The sequence below is a fragment of the Camelus dromedarius genome, chromosome 21, assembly GCF_036321535.1.
Source record: "Camelus dromedarius isolate mCamDro1 chromosome 21, mCamDro1.pat, whole genome shotgun sequence".
NCBI lineage: Eukaryota > Metazoa > Chordata > Mammalia > Artiodactyla > Camelidae > Camelus > Camelus dromedarius.
In genome coordinates this window covers 16,832,127-16,854,327 of record NC_087456.1, presented here as the reverse complement: position 1 = coordinate 16,854,327, position 22,201 = coordinate 16,832,127, and the positions used below count along the sequence as shown (strand labels likewise).

The 22,201-nt window shown below is 37.4% G+C and overlaps 3 protein-coding genes across 4 annotated transcripts in view; 2 read left to right on the top strand and 1 right to left on the bottom strand.

The window, feature by feature from the left end:
• WDR64 (WD repeat domain 64) overlaps window positions 1-5,157 on the bottom strand; it is a 66,145-nt gene extending 60,988 nt beyond the window's left edge. The window contains exon 1 of the mRNA XM_064477207.1: window positions 5,024-5,157. The gene's annotated coding sequence lies outside the window, so the exon portion shown is untranslated. The remainder of the gene's footprint in view (window positions 1-5,023) is intronic.
• On the top strand, window positions 5,063-13,573 carry CHML (CHM like Rab escort protein). 2 transcript variants are annotated; one of them, XM_064477209.1, is made up of 3 exons: window positions 5,154-5,198; window positions 5,472-5,530; window positions 6,700-13,573. In XM_064477209.1, exon 3 carries the CDS (start codon window positions 7,038-7,040, stop codon window positions 8,988-8,990), a length of 1,953 nt encoding a protein of 650 aa, XP_064333279.1. In that variant the 5' UTR covers window positions 5,154-5,198; window positions 5,472-5,530; window positions 6,700-7,037; the 3' UTR covers window positions 8,991-13,573. The 2 variants fall into 2 exon arrangements, with proteins under 2 accessions (XP_031294404.1, XP_064333279.1); XM_031438544.2 differs by lacking the exon at window positions 5,472-5,530 and having other exon boundaries at window positions 5,063-5,198.
• The window catches only part of OPN3 (opsin 3), a 24,169-nt gene continuing 13,011 nt past the window's right edge, over window positions 11,044-22,201 (top strand). Inside the window, 1 exon segment of the mRNA XM_010992162.3 lies at window positions 11,044-11,067. Within this exon segment, the coding sequence (XP_010990464.3) occupies window positions 11,044-11,067 (24 nt within the window).

The window sequence follows — 22,201 nt, the reverse complement described above, 5'->3', positions numbered from 1 at the left end:
TAGGTGGCTCACATCCAGAAACTGTACGTGGAAGATAAATTTTGATACCTTGAGTATCTGAAAATATTCTTAATCTTCTCTCACATTTAATTGACATTTGGTTAAATACTGAATTCTAGGCTGGAAATTGCTTTATTTCAGTATTTTGAAGATATTATTCCATTGTCTTCTTGCTTTTAGTGTTGCTATTAGAATAAAGTCTATTTTGAGCAGATTTTGTTGCTGATTATAAACTATTCTGATCTCTGATTCTTTGTACATAACTTATTTTATTCCTGCCACACCCTACACCCCCTGTCTCAGGAAGCCTATAAATGCTCTCTTTGTTCCCAGTGTACCAAAATTTCACTGTAATGGATGTGGAATAGATAGATAGATAGATAGATAGATAGATAGATAGATAGATAGATAGATAGAGATATGATATAGATATACATTAATCATAACTTCACTAATCAGATCCTTCAAGAAATTGAATGTTTATTTTTCCCTAACTCCTTGGTCACCCAAAGCAAGATAATAAGCAAGATTCCATTTTTAAACAAATATATGTATTTTAGGGGAGGAGAATGTGGACAGGTACATAATTTTCATCAAACTGATTCCTACATCTCACACATCTGAGGAGCTCTATGCACAAAGAGAATCGACATTCAGAACTTGAAGGCATGCCAGACTCCTTAAAAAAAAAAAAAATCCAGTTACATTCACTAACTTCTGTTTCCTAAGATAGGAAATGGTTCAGATATGCTTGGCCAGATTTTCTGCAAGGGCTCTTCTGAGTCTCACTAGGGCCCAAGCTTAGAGAAGCCAGTGACGAATATGTTCCAGCCCTTGGAAGGAGGTTACTTGATTGAGTAAGGGTCGGAGTTTCCTCTCAGCGGACGTGCACCACGCAGAAGGCTAAGGGTTATCAGTGATTCTGAGCAAGAATGGCAGATAAAGCCTGCCCCCATTCACACTCTCATACTTTGTAAAAGATTTTTTTGGAATATAGGGATTGTGATGATTTAATGTTCCAGTGTAGAAGGATATTAAAATGGACTTCTTTCTGTCTTGGCAGAAGCTCCACAATACAAATGGCTTGAATAATTCCCCCATTCTAAAAAAAAATGCATATAGCCCATTTAGGGGGATGTGGGGAGGCACTGGGAAACCAGTTCTGCATGCATTAGTCCGTTCTCACCTTCAGAATACTTAAGAGAAGGCGAATTTATTAGGAGATTGAGGAGACCCTTAATGAGCACTTCTCTAGAAAAAATTTTCAGAGTAGTCAAGGGACCATGACTTTTCTCCACTTCTTTCTACCCAATGGGCACTGAAGGGGAAAGACTGAGGCTGGCCAGTTCTCCAACAGCAGGCCACATCCAGAACTCAGTGGGACAAGAATGCAAACATATTTTCAGAGGGCCGATGCAAAACTAAGCAGAGGAGCCAAGCTGGGTCATTTTGGGAGGGACCATATTGGCCAAGACTGTCTTCCAGGGTCCGAGAGGAAGACCCAAAGAGCCAGCTGACAGAGGCATTGCCCCTGTTAAGGGAGTTTTGGGATAAATATCTGCAGTGATCTCAGGCCCTCTAGAGAACCCACGAATCACTGTAGAAGAGGACACAGGATTGAAAAATCTGTGGTTTTGATTTGCATTTCCCTAATGACTAAAGATCTGGAGCAGCTTTTCAAGCGCTTACTAGCCATTTGTATGTGTATCTTTGTGGAAATGTCTATTCAAGTCTTTTGACCATTTTTGAATTGGGGTGTTTGGTTTTTCGGTGTTGCAGTGTATGAGTTTATGGATTTTAATTACTTATCAGATATACTATTTCCAAATATTTTCTGCAATTTTATATATTGTCTTTTTACTCTGATAGTGTACAAAAGTTTTTCATTTTGATGAACAAAAGTTTTTCACTTTGATAAAGTACAGTTCATTTTTTCCTTCTGCTGCCTATGCCTTTGGTGTCACATACAAGAAATCGTTGCTGAATCTAATGTCACAAAGATGTGTTATTTCTTCTAAGAGTTCTATAGCTGTAGTGTTTAAGTTTAGCTCTTTGATCCTTTTTGAGTTAATTTTTGTATATGGTGTAAGGTAAGGTTCTAACTTCATCCTTGCATGTAGATATCCAGTTTTCTGAGCATCACTTATTGAAATGGCCTTTCTCCACTGGGTAGTCTTGGCATCCTTGTTAAAAATTAACTCTCTATTCTATTACTTTGGTCTATATGACTGTCCTTATGCCAATACTGCACTTGCTTTTAAGTTGTATTTTTGGCATTCTCCTATTGTTAGAGCAGGCAGATAGCTAGATACGAGCAGAGAAAGGGGAACACAGACCAAATGGCAGGAATTGGGCAGATAGGAGGGGCACAAGCCAAATGCAGGAAAACATACATCATGTAAGGACCAGGGGTCCCTGGGAAGAGAAAGAAAAGTGGGAACCTTTGGGCTGATAAAGGATCACACATTTTGGGGTGATGAATGGCCTGGAGATGAACAAAGAAAGGTGAGAAAAGGCAGGAATTTCCAGTGTCTGAATGTTACCTTTTGCTCATTATGCCCTGATTTCAATAAAATTAGCCTTGCCAGTCAGAAGTACCCATCATGCACCGATGCCATGACACTTCTGAACCAGACTAAATAAGGACAAAAATCCCTCCTCCCTTTGGGAAGGTGGAGTTGGGATGATAATCAAGGAATACAACCCCAAACCCTTCCCTCCCCAATGAATATTCCGCCCACTCATTTTTACACCCTATGTAACTAACTTGCTGAAGAAACACAGGGCAGCTGCTCACCTGAGCCTGTCCACTCTCCCCTTGAGAGTGTACTATCCATCCTTTAATAAATCCTCATTTTACTTTTTTTAACCTCTACATCTTGTCTCTGAATTCTTTCTGGGATGGGACAAGAACCTGGAACACCGGTTGCATCCACTGGCAACACTATGATTATATAATTCTGAAAATGGATAGCAACATATATCATTATTGACAAAATAAATATTATCTGTAGTATCATCGCCTGTTTCTGTCAAGCATAATAAATAATTTTAACGTTCATACTATTATAAAAATAAATCTATCAAAATTCTTAAACATTTTCCCAAAGTCTCTTATTCTTTTTTTTTCCTTCACCGCTTTATTCCTCTTGCTTAGGCTTCGCCTGGGACTTTACTCTGATAGAGTAAAAGCCAAAGTCCATTTACTAAAGTAACCAAAGCCCTGCATGATCTGGCCAGTCACTACTCACCACCTCTTTGCCCTCATTTCTTCTCATTCCGCTCCAGCCACATTGGTTTCTTTGTTTCTCCCTCAATATGCCAAGCACAGTCCCACCCCATTACATGTACCCTATGCCTGTGGTGCTCAGTAAGGCTATCTGTAACCGCCGTCTACAACGTAACCTCTCCCTTCTTTCCAAACACCCTTTCTCTGCTTTATTTTTCCTTATGGCATATTTCGCAACACCATATATGTACTTATTTGATTATTCTTCCAACACCACCAGAATGTAAGCTTTATGAGGGCAGGGAGTCAGCACCAATAAATGAATGAAATGTTTTAGGAAAAATTATGAGTCCTTCCTTCCTTCCTTCAACTAATATTTATTGAGACCTTACTGTAGACTAAGCGCTATGTTGTTAACACAGTGGACATTAAACATACAGAACTTGTTAAATGGCTACATACATCTAGAATACAAAAGTAAATGAGTTTTTTTTTTTTTTTAAAGAAGTGGGTGGGTTAGTCTCATCAGTGACAAATCCAGACTGGAAGCCTTAATGACAAATCAAGATTTTTAAGGCAGAGCACACTGTCCCTTAGCTATTGCTCAATGCACCATGATGGAAAGCAACCCCACCCAATGATTAGATTTTACCTCCAAGGAACTTGGAATGGGGGTTCCCTGAGGCTAGTCATTCTTTATGGGTCTTTTAGAGGTGGAGAGGCACATACCCTCATAAAGGGCAGTTCCTTTGCTCTTGCACAGACACTCTGCTGGCCAGCAGTGCCCAGGACAGCCTGCAGGTCTGGCTCCAGACTGCATCCCTCTTGGGGCTTTTTGGGGCCTGTGCAGATGCAACAGTACAGCCCTGCAGAGACTGATCAGTTCACGGACCTGTGCTTGACTTGGCTGCTATTTTCACTGGGTAAAGGGCCAGAGGAAATGTGCTGCTCCGAGTATAGCATCCACCTCTCTGCACCTGCTAGATGTGGGCTGGAGCTTGAGGGCGCAGCCTGGGTCTCTCCGCAGTGAGGGCCTCAGTGACAGGGTGTATCGCCCGCTACTGCAGGATGGACAGGAAGGCCCATATGGGCAGGGTGTGGCCAGGGCTTGCATTAAGTGTGCGACACCGGCTGGCACCGGGTCATAACAGTTTCCTGAGGAAGGCAAAGCCAAGGGCGGGGGCCCCTCGTGTAACCCCCTACATGAGCACGTGGTGGGCCAGGCGCCCATAATGTTCCTGAATGAGTGAGTGAGTGGTCAACGCCCAGCAGCCTTCCTGCTGGGTGAGGGGGGCTCCTCAGTGATGAGCCACTGCAGATGATCTGCCTGCGGGGTCTCACCGTCTACAAGGGTGGGAATCAGGTCATGAAGGGGTGCGAGGCACCGAACCTGCCTAGCGGGGAAGCTGCTACGACAAGAAGGGGCGGGGTTAGGAGGCACGTCGGGGAGGGCGGGACTACGAGCTGCGTTTGGGCGGGGCTGCAGTGACGGGAAGGGGCGGGGTTAGGAGGCACGCCGGGGGCGGGGCGGGGTCCGAGCGGCGTCTTGCGGCCTGCGCCGTGGCCAAAGGGGCCGACGGGTACCTCAGAGCGCCCGGCGCCCCACCCCGGCCAAGAGTGCGGGCGCCAGGCAGGCACAATGGGAGGCGTGGCGGCGCGGAGGGCGCCGAGTGGCCGAGGCCTGGGCAGCCGAACCTCCCTTCGCCTGTCAGCCAGAGCGCCTACGAGCGCCTAGCCCTGCTGCTGGGCTCCGTGGGGCTTCCAGCGGGCCGGCAGCAACCTGCCGGTGCTCACCTGCTTCAAGTTCCCGCGGCTCCGCAGCCCCGCCCGCCTCCGGTGCTCAAGTCCGCCTGGGCCGCCTGCTGCCGTCTGTCCTCAGGGCCGCGCTGGCTTTCGCGTCCCGCCTGAGGGGCGGCGGGTTGGGGCGCCATGGACTACGCGTGGGACAGCTTCAGCAACAGCCTGTCCGGTGAGTGGCCCGGGGACACCTCCCGCCATTGCGGCCTCCTGCACGGGCCCCGCCCCCGTCCCCTCCCCCTCCTGCGCTCCGAGTTCGCGGCGGTGCTCTCCTGACCTCATCTCCCCCCACCTCTGTTCCTCTTTCACCGGCTCCCCCGCCCCCGACTTGTCTTCCTCCACCTTGACCTCACTTCCTCCCCGTGACCTCACCCCCATCCCACCTCCTCCCCCACCTCTCCTCCTCCTAAGCACGCTGATGTCCTTCCTTTCCTGTGCTCACCAGGCCCCACGCCCACCCGAACCCCAGCCTGCCTGCAGTCCCAGCTGCCCTGTAACCCTCTCGTAAGTGAGCCGCTGTCCAGCTCATCTCACTTCTCTGCTTTCATCTCCTAATTTAATTCAACAGAGACAATTTTACACTTCGAGGAAAGAAATGAGAGGCCGTAGGGTCAGGAAATCCAAGAAAAAAAAAAGTGATTATTTTGTGAAAGTTGGAGACAGTGATGAGGTCTAACTCATATATTACTTTCCTAAAATGAGAGGAACCTAACATAGTGGCAGGTGTAAACTTTTTTTTTTAACTTGCCCATTAGCTGTTGTAAACCTTTGACTGCTTCCTAGGAAGTGAGATAGTTTTATTCAGGTCCTCAGAATGCAAACTGGCATGTGTTCTATGAGCTATTTTTACTATATTTTCCTCCTTATAGGTTCCAGCTCACCAAAAATCTAAGGTGAAATTGCAGATGGCTCAGAGAATCCCAACTCAAATGAACAAATAACTAGCAGTGCAGCCAGTTGATTTCATTAAAGTAGAATTTCATTGTTAATTGAAATTTTCTTTCAACAATACTCTTAATTTAAGTCTCACTGAGACTTGACAGTTTGAAGGATGAGCCACCCCTCGTGTCATTGAAGATGTGATTTTATAAGCTTAAGAAAGAAAAAAAAATTTTTTTTGTTGGTGAGCTCCAGGAATTTCATTTGTACAAAGATCTGAAATAGAAATGTATATTTTTCAGGTCTTAAATTTCCTTTAAAAAAATCCTGAAATCTATTGATAATTTATTACTGCTTTTATCTTGGCAAATTTAGGGGAACAAAAATCTTTGTAGCATTATCAAAAGTATTTTCTTAAGAACTTTCCATGTGGTGACAAACCCAAATGTTATATTTGTTACGATTCTTACAATTTAAGCTCACAGCTGTGTATCATTTATTCACATACTTAAAAGCAAAAATTATAAAATTGTATTACATTAATTCTTTATTTGTGTGGGATGTTATGTCTATTTTTTATTGTTGAATTGCTTGATTTGAGGGAGTCTATATCTTTTGTTCATTTTCAGAAAATTAGAAAACATGTGAGAATTCATTTAATAACTTGCTTTAGTAGAGGCTCTGTCCTCATAACAAGTCGGGCTCCATTGAATTATAATTGCTGTTGCATGAAATTACTTTTCTCTTAATATTGTTTACAATTATATTCTTTCTTGACTTTTTTTCTTTCACAGGAGAGTTCCAGTCCAAAATGCATATGTGATACATTTTGACATTCACTGCTAAGATGAAATGCAGAAATGAACACCACACACTCATTTTAGTATTCTGAGGTATGATTAGATGTACTTTATCATGTTTTTATGCTGCTGACCTATAAGGGGGAAAAAAACGATAATAGGGTAACAGTTAAGTAACACCTAGGACCCGCAGCCTCAGTACTTCTGGAGTGACCTGAAACATCACAAGGAGGGTTTTATTACAGCATATTCACACCTCATGTGAGCCCTCAGCCTGGGCTCATACACATTTCCTTCATCAGAAGTTGTAACCAGGCACTCTACCTCCCAAGATGGCCAACAGTCTCCCAACAGAGTTTGATGTGGTTGTAATAGGGACAGGTTTGCCCGAATCCATCCTTGCAGCTGCATGTTCCAGAAGTGGTCAGAGGGTTCTGCATCTTGACTCAAGAAGTTACTATGGAGGAAACTGGGCTAGTTTCAGCTTTTCAGGATTGCTCTCCTGGTTGAAGGAGTATCAGCAGAACAGTGACATTGGGGAAGAAGGTAGTACCGCATGGCAAGACCTGATCTATGAAACAGAAGAAGCCATCACTCTTTGCAGGAAGGATGAAACCATTCAACACACAGAAGTTTTCTGTTATGCCAGTCAAGATGTGAATGATAACATTGAAGAGACTGATGTTCTGCAGAAAAGTCCTTCCTGGGTCGCATCTAGTACCCTCATTAAACCTCTGGATTCTGCGTGCTTATCTGAAGAAACACATCCGTTATATGTGAGTAGCTATGAAATGTCTGCCAAAGACACTACAAAAAACAATGGAGAAGTAACTGATGCAGCAGAAACCCTGGTGAAAGAATATTGTAGATATAAAACTTATAAACACACAGTTTCAGATGGAGCTAAAGACGAAACCAAACCTATCTTGGAAGACAACAGTGATCCACCAAAGAGAAATAGGATTACTTACTCTCAAATAGTTAAAGAAGGCAGGAAGTTTAATATTGATTTGGTGTCAAAGCTGCTTTATTCTCAAGGATTGCTAATTGATCTTTTAATCAAATCAAATGTTAGTCATTATGCAGAATTTAAAAATGTCACTAGGATTCTTGCATTTCGAGAAGGAAAAGTAGAACAGGTGCCTTGTTCCAGAGCAGATATCTTTAATAGCAAAGATCTCACGATGGTTGAAAAGAGGATGCTAATGAAATTTCTTACATTTTGTTTAGACTATGAACAACATCCTGATGAATACCAAGCTTTTGTGCAGTCCTCATTTTCAGAGTACTTAAAAACCAAAAAATTAACCCCCAACCTCCAGCATTTTGTACTACACTCAATTGCAATGATGTCGGATTCACCTTGCACTACAATAGATGGCCTTAAAGCAACAAAGAACTTTCTTCAGTGTCTTGGACGGTTTGGCAACACTCCCTTTTTACTTCCCTTGTATGGCCAAGGCGAAATTCCCCAGTGTTTCTGCAGAATGTGTGCAGTCTTTGGTGGAATCTATTGTCTTCGCCATAAAGTACAATGCCTTGTAGTTGACAAAGAATCTGGAAGATGTAAAGCAATTATAGATCACTTTGGTCGAAGAATAAGTGCTAAATATTTCATTGTGGAGGATAGTTACCTTTCTGAGGAAACATGCTTAAATGTGCAGTACAAGCAGATCTCCAGGGCAGTGCTCATTACGGACCAGTCTGTACTAAAGGCAGAGTCAGATCAGCAGATTTCCGTTTTGATAGTGCCTCCAGTGGAACCAGGAGCATGTGCTGTTCGCATCACTGAATTGTGTTCTTCAACCATGACATGCATGAAAGACACCTATCTGGTACATCTGACCTGTTCATCTTCTAAAACAGCAAGAGAAGACTTAGAATCAGTGGTGAAGAAATTATTTACCCCATATGCTGAAACAGAGATAGACAAGGAAGAACTTAAAAAGCCAAGACTCTTGTGGGCTCTTTATTTTAATATGAGAGATTCCTCAGGAGTCAGCAGAAGCTCATATAATGGCTTGCCTTCCAATGTTTATGTCTGCACTGGGCCTGACTGTGGACTAGGAAGTGAGCATGCAGTCAAGCAAGCTGAAACACTATTCCGGGAGATCTTTCCAAGTGAGGAATTCTGCCCACCACCTCCAAATCCAGAAGACATTTTCTTTGATGGTGATGACAAGCAGCCAGAGCCTTCTGGAACCAGTAACATAGTAATGGCCAAACTAGAATCCTCTGAGGGAAGCAAAAACCTAGAAAGCCCAGGAAAGCACCTTCAAAATTAGAAAAAAAGCAAACTGGAAGTGCTATTTTGGACCTTCATCCTGGCATCAGAATATTCTTATTTAAAGGACAATTTCCTATATGAGTGATTATATAGTGAATGCTATGCAGATGTTGTCTATAATTCTTCTTGAGACATTGTCATTGGATGTCTTTGTAAACCTGTCAATAACCGATTTATTGGTTATTGGACTACTTTCTGTTTCAGAATGGGGTCCATGACCCAGAAGCTTAAACAGGACTAGCTTTATTTTAGCACTGGATGTGTATGTGAGGATTCCATAATAGCAGTGGTGCGTAAAGGAAGGTCATATTGTATCTGCTACTGATCTTCAGATTTTATTATTGTCTACAGAACAATAATATCTAAGGAATATTTTAACTATTTTTGCAGCTTATTACAGTTGCTACCACCTCTGAATAGTGAAACACACACACAGTGGAAGTCTTATGTGGGTCTTTTGTTTATAATATAAACATATAAACATAGTTGCAATAGCAACTAATGCAAGTGCCACTATGATAAAATACTTTTGTCTGTAATTGTTGAAAGAATGGTTTTGCATGATCCTTTATTTGTGAAGGTGATGTTTACAGTACATCCTACAGCTTAATTCTCCTGCTTGACCCTTGTAACCAGTGAGACAGTGACGCCACCGTAGTCTTCTACATTGCAAAAAGAGTCAGAGAGTTCAGTTAGTAATTGAAGAGCTCATTCTTGGGAGATTTGGTCCAAAAAAAATCTAGGGGAAAAGATTAGTTCTATTTTAATATTTCAGAAAATTTCTGCAGAGCACTGCTCTGGCACCTAAAAGAAAATAATTTCTAAGTAACTGAGGCTAAAAGAAAAAATAAATTGCTCCAGGAAAATATATTTTAGAATGCCTGTTCTGAAATTCTGAAGGAGAAACTGAGTGAAGCATTTTTAACTTGGGATTTCAGATGGTTTTTAATAGCCACTTGTAAATAGATTTCCCAAGGTTTCTTGATGAAAGTGAAGTACTGTTTGGCTCCACCACTTGAATTAGCAGCACTAACTACAGTTGACAGTAGTGAATCAAAGGAGGATTTACCATGTCCCTCTGCTTGTGTCCCACCCCACAAATAATGAGGTAACCACCTTCATAATCAACTCCTACCGCTTAGCATTATCTTAGGATAGAAAATTTTTTTTTTCTTTCCCAAGAACCATCAGAAGTCATGAAAGCTGGTTGTACTCCAGGGGTGTAAGCTTGTGGAGCTGTCGGAGGTAAACTTCCCTCCCTTCCAGTCCCTGTTCCCATTCCTCAGACAGAGAATTATAATCCCATAGGAAGTGAGCCCTTTAATTACAGTTTTTGTCCTGAACAAAGCATTTACAATGTGCTAGGCACTTACTGTGCTCTCTCATTACAGTTTCTCAGCAACTCTGTCAGGCAGATATTATTGAATACATTTTCAAAGAGGAAATAAAGACTTAATAATTTGCTCTGAGTCTGGCTTGTTGAAGAGCCAACACTGGAATCTAGGCTTTCATGATTTCAAAATCTTTCCACTAACCTTAACTATTAGAAGAGTGTAGGTACTGTAGGAGAACGAAAAGATGCTCATGAAAACCAGTCTAGCATTGCTAGTGAAGCAGAGTAGACAGACGTCTCAACTTACTGAGTCAGAGAAATATGAAAATAAAGGTTAATTGAAAGTAAGTATAATTTAGCACTGTGGAGCTCATTAAAGCAGAATTTGTCTAAGTTTTAACAAAGTAATGCTTTTTAATGTATCTTTTGATTTGAACATTGTGTTGTAAAAAAGTAACATGTTACTAGACCAAAGTATGCTCTATGAATAGTCTCTTGTTGCTCCTCTATATGTGAAAAAAAATGAAACAAGAAAGATTTAAGTAACTTTCAGCTTACTGGAAATAGAGAAGCCATGAGTTGGTATATATATATATATATATGTCTTTTGAATATAGCAAAGTGGTATTATTGGGTGGATTCTAAGGTATAAACCTATCAAAACAACTGAAAAGTCTGAAGTAGACCTAAAAATTAGTTACTAAAATGAAAATTCAAGATGATATATAAAATGGAGGTGAAGGTAATGCAGACCTATTGAAAAAAACTTCAATTTCAACATCATGAATATTTTTATTCAGAAGAATTTGAGAAAAAAGACATTGAGAAGTTGCAAAAGATGGTAGAGCCAAAGATAATGGAAACAGGAAAAATGTTAAGACTAGATTAAAATAAGTGTTTTTTAAAAAGTAACAATATGAATATATTACATTCCTAGTTGAATGTGAATAAGTTGGAAATTTAAAAAAATATAACCAATAAAAAGCATTTTAAAAATTAGGGGATATTATAACCTAGTATAATTTTCTGATAAGTTGAAGTTTTACCCTAATAGGCTTACTGGTGAACTTTTTCAAATATTCAAAGGATAAATAATATCTATGTATCAGAAAGATGATATGCCAATATTTGCATTTTGAGGCAAATTTGGCCTCAATACTAGAAGTCAAAATATTTTGAAAAGGGTCTCATTCTGAACAGATGCAAAATGCAAAATACTAGCAAATACTATACAACATGAAAATTTTCTATGACCCAGGGTTATAAGGTTGGTGTTCAATAGCATAATCATCAAATCTATATCAACAGAACAAAATAGTAAATAATCCAAAGTATTAACTACAGATAACTTTAAAAATATTAGTAAAATTTATCATTTATTTAATTATCTCTGGTAATGATTTTGTTGGTTTCTCATTGTGATAAGTAATACTTAAAATGAAGAACTAACATCATTCCTACTAGGAAAACATAGGAAACATTTCTCAAGCAGAAATTAAATAATCTTGGCACTGTTTTTATTTATATATGGTCAAAAAACCTTGTCATTGTAATAAAACCTTAGTAAGCATTCATAAATGAGAAAGATAAGAGAAAGCACAAATATTTTCTATTAACATGGTTTTTTAACTAGTGAAACCTATAGGATAAGTGTACTGACAATAAAAGACTGATCCAGGAAGTTTTAAAGATTAATTTTAAAAATTAATCTTATTTCTAGATTCCAACAGTGATGAACTACAGTTTAAAATGTTTGTGTATTAATACATGCAAGTACTTAAAGTTACACAACTATATTGGGATAAATTAAGAAAGATGCTTATATAGAAGTGAGTTGAAGGAACCATATCCTAGTATAGTGGAAAACAAGTAAATAGGGACTCTGAAAACCAAAGTTATAGTCCTCACTTTGCTGTTTACCAGTTGTGTAATCTTGGGAAAATCATACCTGGCTTCCATTTCACCATATGTAAAACAGAAATACTGCTTCGCAGAATTATTGTGGGGATTAAATCAATGTAAATGAAATTGTGTCCAAAGGACTGATGTTAGTATGTAGATTTACCACATTTCCACTTACCATTAAACTGGACGTTTTATATAATTTGACAGAATTGTGATAAGTTAATTAGGAAAATAAACAAAGATATGTCTTTTTAACTTAGGAGAAAAAGGGGGAAGTACATCTTTCTAAATACACTATGGTATTGAGTAGAAAGTTTAAGACTAATAACCCAGTTGGAAAGAAATATATAGTAACTACTGGAGGAAAGATTAGCTGGACATCAGTGTTAAAAAAGAAATTAGATCCACTTCACATATGATAACAGTTAGTTCCAGATGAACTAAAATGTTAAGTATAAAGGTAAAAATAAAGACTGCAATTCTCATCCCAGTAATTGTGCAAAAGAAACTTTATGACAATGAAAATTATGGACAAGGTAGATGAGATGAACTAAGCAAAAGGAAAAATGTATACTAGATGGGAAGAAGACAAAAGAAGAGATGGGATAAAAGCTACTTGCTTTACACAGGGATAAAGGACTCTATTTTTTAAAAGGTAGATGCAAATCCATAAATCTTTGTGTGCTTAACTAGGCAAATTTGATTCGAGTTCAAAGGAGAAGATGCAAATAAGTCAATTCTTAGAATGGTATTCAGATTTCCTAATATTAAAAATGCAAACTAAAGCAATTTTGACCTAGTTCATGCAATTAGATCAACAAAAAATTTTAAAATTGCATGTATCCTAATACTAGTAGCATTATTTTTTTTTAAAGAGCTGTTTAGAAGAATATAATAAGAGCTCTTTAATCAATTTGTCTTTTGATAGATTTAACTCACTCTGAATAGCATATGTCCAGGAAAATATTTTAAAAGAAGAAAAAAGTTATTTGTATAAAGATGTTTCTGGAGATTCCATTTGGGTTAAGAAAAAAAAAAAAGCCCAGTAATTGGGAACTGGATAAGTAAATTTTCATGTATTGCTATCGCTCTCATAGACTGTTATGTAGGCATTAAATAATATTGATATTTGTAAACACTTTATGGAAAAATGTTTAAATGAGACTCAAAAACGTTAGAACATAAATTATTGTATTTACTGATTGTATTTGTGTAAAAATTTAGGTCTACATTGGAAAGAATCAGAAGAAAATACTGTAATTGGAGTTTAACATTAAGAGGTTCTTTTCTATACAATATTGATATGTGCAATGAAAAATAAAGGATTAATTGGTATAATGGTTTACTATTTGTTGAAATTTGATTTCTTAGAAACTTCTAAAATTCTTTAAATTAGAAAAATTTATATATATGTATAAGTATATATATTAGTATATTTTAACGTTAGTGTCAGAGATAATCTCCAAAAACAGAATGTTTTCCATCTCTTGCTGGGAAGGAATTCTTCGTCAAAATGGATTTTGTACCTTTTCTCAGTTGCCCAGCAGTAAAAAATAAGATATACTGTGACTACACACACACACACACACACACACACGCACGCACGCGCACACACACACATATGTATATGTATATACACATGTATAAATGTATACATGTATAAGTAAATATGTATAAATTATATATAAATAAATATATGTATTTTAATGGAAAGCACAGCACCAGAGGTGGAAATAATAGAAATGATATTAATGCATCCAGGACATTAGCATGAAGACATAATTACTAATTAAAGTATGTCCCCAGATCGAAGAATATAATTACTTTGGGAGTGTTGGAGGCTAGGGAAATGAAGGTTGGATTTGGATTGGTAGAGGTGGCCAAGCCTGGGGAGTGCTTTCAGGGAGATTGATGCTAAGGACAAATCTCAGGGTACTGAGGATGCTGGCAGACCTCTTCTTGTCAGTATGAGAGATCCAAATCAAGATGATGTAATACGACAAACATCAGTGGAATATCAGCTGTGGGTTATGAGTTTACATTATTCTAGGGATTAGAAATAGAAATATAAGCCAGGTCCTTTGTACCTGAGAACCAGTCTGTTAAAGGACATACATTTTATTTTATCTTAATGAGAATTTAAGATGTTTTCTGTCCATCATACTCCCCATTATAGCCACCTCCTCCCCCTGAAAAGAAAAGAAAAACAAAAGAAATCTGATTTGTGATGCATAGAATTCCTTTAAAGAGGTGACAAGACCTTTTATTACACAGTCTGGAACAAGTAGCTTAATACAAGTTAAAAGGTTGATCAGTTTATATTTTCTGAAATCTATTTCAGCTAACATTCTGTTAATCAAGAAGTCTTAAATTAATCAGAAGCTTTCTGTCTTGCCTTCACTGATGAGTGAAGAGAAGGTACAAGAGATTGGGTCCCCAAAACCCCAGGCACTGAGAGCTCAGGGAGTAGGAAGTATAAAGAAATGTAAGAGAAGCAGATCATAAAGTTTCAAAAGGGAAAAATTCTGGTTAGCACTAGTTTTACCTACGTTTGTTTCAGCAGGACAAATGGAAGTCATGCTTTTATTGCATTGAGGTAGTTGTTTCCTCTCTGAAGATTTTTAAATTTTTATTTCGGTATTTTCACTCTTTCAAGAGGTGTTATTTCCAGTATAGTTTTTACCCTTTTAACCAATAACCAAATGTATCCACAGTTCAGCAGCAGGGGACATACCTCCAGCTTTATGTAAGGCATGAACAAAGAAGCTGAGTGATTCAACTGAAAGAATTTGACTCTAACATGAACATTATGACAGCGGTTCTGCTACAGCATTTGTAGGAGTACTGCTTTTTCTCCTGACAACTACACTTTTTATATGAACCTCAGGCACTAAGGTAAGAAAGGGCAGGTATTTATATCCATTTTACAGAGAAGACTCGGAGGAATTAAATGACTTGCCTGGACTCTTTCCTAGTAAGTATTCAGATCCATTAATTAGAATTGAAATGTAACTTCTGCTTTGCCTTCATCTCAAGCGGGTTATTTATTGCATGCAAGAGTGCATAGCACATAAATCACTATTTTAAAAGTGGTGGCCTCTACAATTTTAGAGTACATTTATTTTTCAACAAGTAAACGATCATCCTATAAATTACAATTTGTGTAATTAAAGGGAGCTGACCTGGACTGGAAGAGAGGGAGTTGATTATTTAAGCTTACACCTGAAATCAAAGCAAACCATTTCTTCTGGTTTTTATGTCAAGAGCTTCATTTCTATAATAAAGTATTTTTATTAATTTCTGTTGATGTCCCTTAATGTTGACATTTGCTTGTTGCTAAATATATATTTAACCCTTAATACACTCTGTGAACAACTTGAATGAAGGGATACACATCATCAGAAGAAAAGGAATGACTTTGGATTCAGAGGTGCAGGGTTGGCAAAGATAAAGACCTGTTTGTAGTTCAGTCAGAAAGACATCTTCAGGTATTTTGTAGTTTTAAATAAATAGGAATCCTAGGGGATATCAGTGCAGTGGGGTTTATGCCAATTATTTTTGTTATAGGTCATATAATTAAAGCCTTTGAATATCCCATTTATATTTGAGACTTTTATTTGATCCTTTATTTATTTATCCCTTATATTTAAAAATAAGAACGGAAATATTGCGAATCAGTATGGAGATGTATTAATTTTACATCATTATGTTAATTTTATTATATGTGTTAAGTTTAATTCATAGTTCAAGTTTTTGTACCAATTTCAGTATTTTTACTGCACATTATAAAGAAATTTGGGGAGCTGACTGCTGAGGAAGAGCAGGGAATCTTTTTTTTAAGGCAATTAGTATGATTGTTAAGTTCTTAAAATTATTTAAGCGAAGTTTTAAAGAGATAAGAGCTGTATGTCCTGTTCCTTTAACAATTCTATTTTATGACATTATTTGTAATGCCTTCTGTTGTTGAAACACAAATACCAACCAGGTGTTTATTAAAAGGAGAAGGCAAAAAACGAGAATAGTTTGTCGTGAGATTGTAATCTCCTTTAAAACAGTCTATGTGTGTTGTACCTGTGTATTGCCTACAGTGTCTTGCATTTCACAGGCATTCAAAACAGATTTGCTAAAAACTAAGACCAACGAGCAGCTTCCAGCACCTCTTTTCTTCCCTCTAGGTTCCAGCTAAGGAACAGAGTACCACTGGGAACATTCTCTTAGACAACGTATCAAAACTGTGTTCCTGGGTCTTTGTATTATTAGTGCAGATGATTAGTTTTAGGATAAGCCTATGTGAGTTAATGAAACTACTTAAAAGTAGGGAACATTTAAATAATCTATGGAATGTTTCATCTAATACTTTTACTGATTTTCTCCCATCAAGACAGTGGTTCTCAAACCAGGGTGATTTTGCTCTTCAGGGGACATTTGACAACATCTGGAGACATTTTTGTTGTCAAAACTGAGAAGGGGGTGATATTGGCATCTAGTAGGTAGAGGGCAGGAGTTCTGGTAAACATCCTTTGAGGCACAAGACAGCTTCTCCACAGGAGTTATCCAGCTCAAAATGTCCGTAGTGCCAACTTGGAGAAAGTGCACTAGAGTAAAAGTCCAGAGTCTAGGCCGTTGAAGCTATTCAGTGTGGACATCTAGTGGCCAAAGGAGGAAATAACTTGGTTCTCAAACAATTGTACATATAAATAGAATCAGATTTAAGCTCCAGAGTTCTTCCCACTCCTGTGCCTTCTGCTAACTTTCTACCACCTAACACAGTTTTGATCCCAGATACTCAAATATTCAATAATAATAATAATAATGATACCATATATACTGCCATTTTAGTAACTACATTTATATTCTCATTATTGTGCGCGCGCACACACACACACACACACACACACACCATGAGACAGCACTTTGGTACAATTATTCCTATTCTACTGGTGAGCAAATTGAGATTCAAAGAGTCATAGTAATTTTCCCAGAGTCATAGTAATTATGTATAGAAACTGGAATTGAATCCAGGACTTTGGCCTCAAAAACCTTCCTCTATCATAGAATTTATAGTATTGTTTCATAATTGTTTATTTCTCTATTTATAATGCATCTTTGTTTTTCTGTTGCCTAGCACGGTGCCTGACATATTGTGTGTGCATGTTTGTTGATAAATGTTGTAAGTAATGCATAATCCTCAAGCTGTATCACAAAGAACTTTACTGGACTCAAACTGATGCACAGAGTCAACATTTGAACACCACTTTTTCATGTCCATGTTTTTCTAGACACTGTATCTTTGGCTTTGAAATATCTTCACCTTTGTCAACTTGATAAATCCCTCTCACTCATCAATTCAATTTTTTTTTTCTTAAAATCTTCCCCAGTATTACCCTAGGCAGAGATAAATACTTTGTTTATTGCATTCTCGAGCTCCCTAGACAGAGCTCTGTTTCAGCACTTACCACATTCCTGTAATTATTTGCTTACACGTCTGTCTTCTTCTCCAGACTATGAATGAGATCTTTGTCATAATTGCAGGCAGAGGGAACAGCAAACTCAAAGCAGCCACTTTTTACCGTGGCTGGTAGTTTGAGGCATGGTGTATATCCTAATATAAGCAATGTGGCAAGATTAAGCAATCTTGATAATATGCCAATGAGATTAGATTTTATAGACTGTTGTCTTCAAATTGGAATACACATACCACTAGGGGAATATAAGCTCTTTCTAATGGCTGTGCATGTGACCCTTACAAGATCAAGAAGGAATGTTATCTTTTAAGGAGTTGTCTTGTTGATGCTAGGAGAATGGTGCTTTTTTGAGCTGAGCAGGTATTCCTCCTGATGAGGGAGTTTTGGTCAATGCATAAAGCAGCACACAGAGCACAGTGTGGGAAGAGGAGATCAAAGGGCAGAGAAGAATTTTTTTATGTTTAAAGTTTTCTTGTCTTGCCATAAAATATGAATTTTATTTCATAATTACCTTCTTTTTTAATTCTTATTTTTTATTGTAGTGTAGTCAGTTTACAATGTTAGTTTCATGTGTACAGCAAAGTGATTCAGTTATATATATACATACATATATATTTTTTAGATTCTTTTCCATTAGAGCCCATTGTAAGAAATTGAATATGGTTCCCTGTGCTATATAGTAGGTCCTTGTTGTTTATCTATTTTATATATAGCAGTGTGTATCTATTAATCTCTAACTCCTAATCCACACCCCTCCCCCCACTCCTTGCCCCCTGGTAACCACAGTTTGTTCTCTATGTCTGTATATATTTAGATTTCACATATAAGCAACATCATATGATATTTGTCTTTCTCTGTCTCACTTATTCACTTAATATGATAATCTCTAGGTCCATTCATGTTCCTGCAAATGACATTTTATTCTTTTTTATGGCTGAGTAATGTTCCATTGTATTACATATATACCACATCTTCTTTATCCAGTTATCTACCCATGGACATTTAGGTTATTTCCCTGTCTTGGCTATTGTGAATAGTGCTGCTGTGACAAGTCCATGTGTCTTTTTGAAATACAGTTTTTCTCCAGATATATGCCCAGGAGTGGGCTTGCTGGATGGTATGGTAACTATTTTTAGTTTTTTAAGGAACCTTCATACTGTTTTTCATAGTGGCTGCACCAGCTCATATTCCTACCAAGTTTCCTTTTTCTCCACACCCTTTCCAGAATTTATCATTTGCAACCCTTTTAATGATTGCCATTCTGACTGGTGTGAGGTGATACCTCATTGTAGTTTTGATTTGAATTTCTCTAATAATTAATAACGTTGAGCATCTTTTCATGTGCCTGATGGCCATGTGGATGTCTTCTTTGAAGAAACATCTATTTAGGTCTTTTGCCCATTTTTTAATTGAAGTGCTTGTTTTTTGTTTGTTTTTTGATATTAAACTGTATGAGCTGTTTGTATATTTTGGAAATTAGTCCCTTGTCAGATGCATCATTGGCAAATATTTTCTCCCATTCTGTAGATTATCTTTTCATTTTGTTTATGGTATCCTTAGATGTGCAAAAGCTTTTAAGTATAACTAAGTCCCATTTGTTTATTTTTGCTTTTAATTCCAGTATAGGAGTATAAAAAATATTGCTGCAATTTATGTCAGAGTGTCCTGCCTATGTTTTCCTATAGGGGTTTTATAGTATCTGGTCTTACATTTAGGTCTTTAATCCATTTTGAGTTTATTTTTGTATATGGTGTTAGAGACTGTTCTAATTTTATTCTTTTACATGTAGCTGTCCAGTTTCCCCAGCACCATTTATTGAAGAGACTGTCTTTTCTGCATTGTATATTCTTGTCTCTGTTGTCAGATTAATTGACCATTAGTGTGTGGATTTATTTCTGGACTTTCTATCCTGTTCCATTGATCTATGTATCTGGTTTTGTGCCAGTACCACTCTGCTTTGATTACTGTAGCTTTGTAGTTAGTCTGAAGCCAGAGAGTATGATTCCTCCAGCTTTGTTGTTCTTTCTCAAGATAGTTTTGGCTATATGGGGTCTTTTGTGTTTCCATACAAATTTTAACATTTTTTGTTTCAGCTCTGTGAAAAATGTCATTGGTAATTTGATATAGATTGCACTGAATCTGTATATTGCTTTGGGTAGTAACAATTTTAACAAAATTGATTCTTCAAATTTAAGAACACAGTATATCTTTCCATCTATTTGTGTCATCTTCAATTTCTTTCATCAGTGTCTTATAGGTTTCAGAGTATAGGTCTTTTGCCTCCTTAGGTAGGTTTATTCCTAGGTATCAAATTTGATGCAGTGGGAAATGGGAGTTTTTCCTTAATTTTTTTCTGATATTTTGTCATTCATGTATAGAAATGCAACTGATTTCTGTATGTTAATTTTGTATCCTCCAACTTTGCTGAATTCACTGATGAGCTCTAGTAGTTTTCTGGTAGCTGGTACAGTCTTTGGGATTTTCTGTTTATAGTATTGTGTCATCTGCAAATGGTGACAGTTTTACTTCTTTTTTTCCAATTTGGATTCCTTTTATTTCTTTTTCTCATCTGATTTTTTTGACTAAGACTTCCAAGATTATATTAAATAAAAGTGGCAAGAGTGGGCATCTTTGTCTTGTTCCTGATCTTAGAGGAAATGCTTTCAGCTTTTCACCATTGAGTGTGATGTTAGATGTCAGTTTGTCATATATGACCTTTATAATATTTAGGTATGTTCCCTCTATGCCCACTCTCTGGAGAGTTTTTAGCATAAATGGATGTGAAATTTTATCAAAAGCTTTTTCTGCATCTATTGAGATGACCATATGGTTTTTATTCTTCAGTGTACTAATGTGGTGTATCACACTGATTGATTTGCAGATATTGAAAAATCCTTGCATGTCTGGGATGAGTCCCACTTGATTATGGTGTATGATCTTTTAAATACATTGTTGGAGTTGATTTGCTACTATTTTGTTGAGGATTTTTGCATCTATATTCATAAATGATATTGGACTTTAATTTTATTTAATTGTGATATCTTTTTATGGTTTTGGTATCAGGGTGATGGTGGCCTCATAGAATGAGTTCAGAAGTGTTCTTTCCTCTGCAAGTTTTTGGGATAGTTTCAGAAGGATAGATGTTAACTCTTCTCTAAATGTTTGGTAGAATTCACCTGTGAAGCCATCAGGTCTTGGACTTTTGTTTGTTGGGAGTTCTTAAATTACTGATTCAATTTCAGTACTGGTAATTTGTCTATTTGTATTTTCTATTTCTCCCTGGTTCAGTCTTAGAAGATTGTACCTTTATAAGAAATTATCCATTTCTTCTAGGTTGTCTTTTTTTGTTGGCATGCAGTTGCTCATATTAGCCTCTTATGAACCCTTGTATTTCTGTGTTGTCAGCTTAACTTCTTTTTTTTTAACATTTTTTATTGATTTATAATCATTTTACAATGTTGTGTCAAATTCCAGTGTTCAGCACAATTTTTCAGTTATTCATGGACATATACACACTCATTGTCACATTTTTTTCTCTGTGAGTTATCATAACACTTTGTGTATATTTCCCTGTGCTATACAGTGTAATCTATTCTACAATTTTGAAATCCCAGTCTATCCCTTCCCACCCTCTACCTTATTCTTAACTTCTTTTTCATTTCTGATTTTATTAATTGGGGCCCTCACCCCTTTTTTCTTGATGAATCTGCCTAAAGGTTTATCAATTTTAGTTATCTTTTCAAAGAACCACCTCTTAGTTTCATTGATCTTTCTTATTTTTTTTAATTCTCTATTTCGTTTATTTCTGCTCTAATCTTTATGATTTCTTTCCTTCTACTAACTTTAGGCTTTGTTTGTTCTTTCTCTAATTGCCTTAGGTGTAAGGTTAGATTGTTTATTTAAGATCGTTCTTGTTTCCTGAGGTAAGCTTGAATTGCTATAAACTTCCTTCTTGAAACTGCTTTTGCCATGTCCCAGAGGTTCTGGATTGTCATGTTTTTGTTTTCATTTGTCTCTAATCATTTTTTGATTTCCTTTTAAATTTCTTCAGTGTTTCATTGGTTGTTTAGTAGCATATTGTTTAGCCTCCATATGTTTGTGGTTTTTGAAGTTTTTTTCCTGTAGTTGATTTCTAATCTCGTAGCATTGTGATCAAAAAGATGCTTGATATGATTTCAGTTTTATTCAATTTACCAAGGCTTGCTTTGTGGGCCAGCATGTGATCTATCCTGAAGAATGTTCCATGTGCACTTGAGAAGTATGTGTATTATGCTGCTTTCAGATGGAATGCTCTATAAATATTATGTCAATCTGGTCTAATGTGTCATTTAAGTCTTCTACTACCTTATTGATTTTCTGTCTGGATGATCTGTCCATAGATGTCAGAGAGGTGTTGAGGTTCTTCACTGTTATTGTGTTACTATGAATTTCTCTTTTTGTCTGTTAATAGTTTGCCTTGTATATTGAGGTTTCCTATCTTGGGTGCATATATACTCATAATTGTGA

Coding starts and splice junctions, on each gene's coding strand:
- CHML (XM_031438544.2), top strand. CDS start 7,038: ATGGCCAACAGTCTCCCAACAGAGTTTGATGTGGTTGTAATAGGGACA.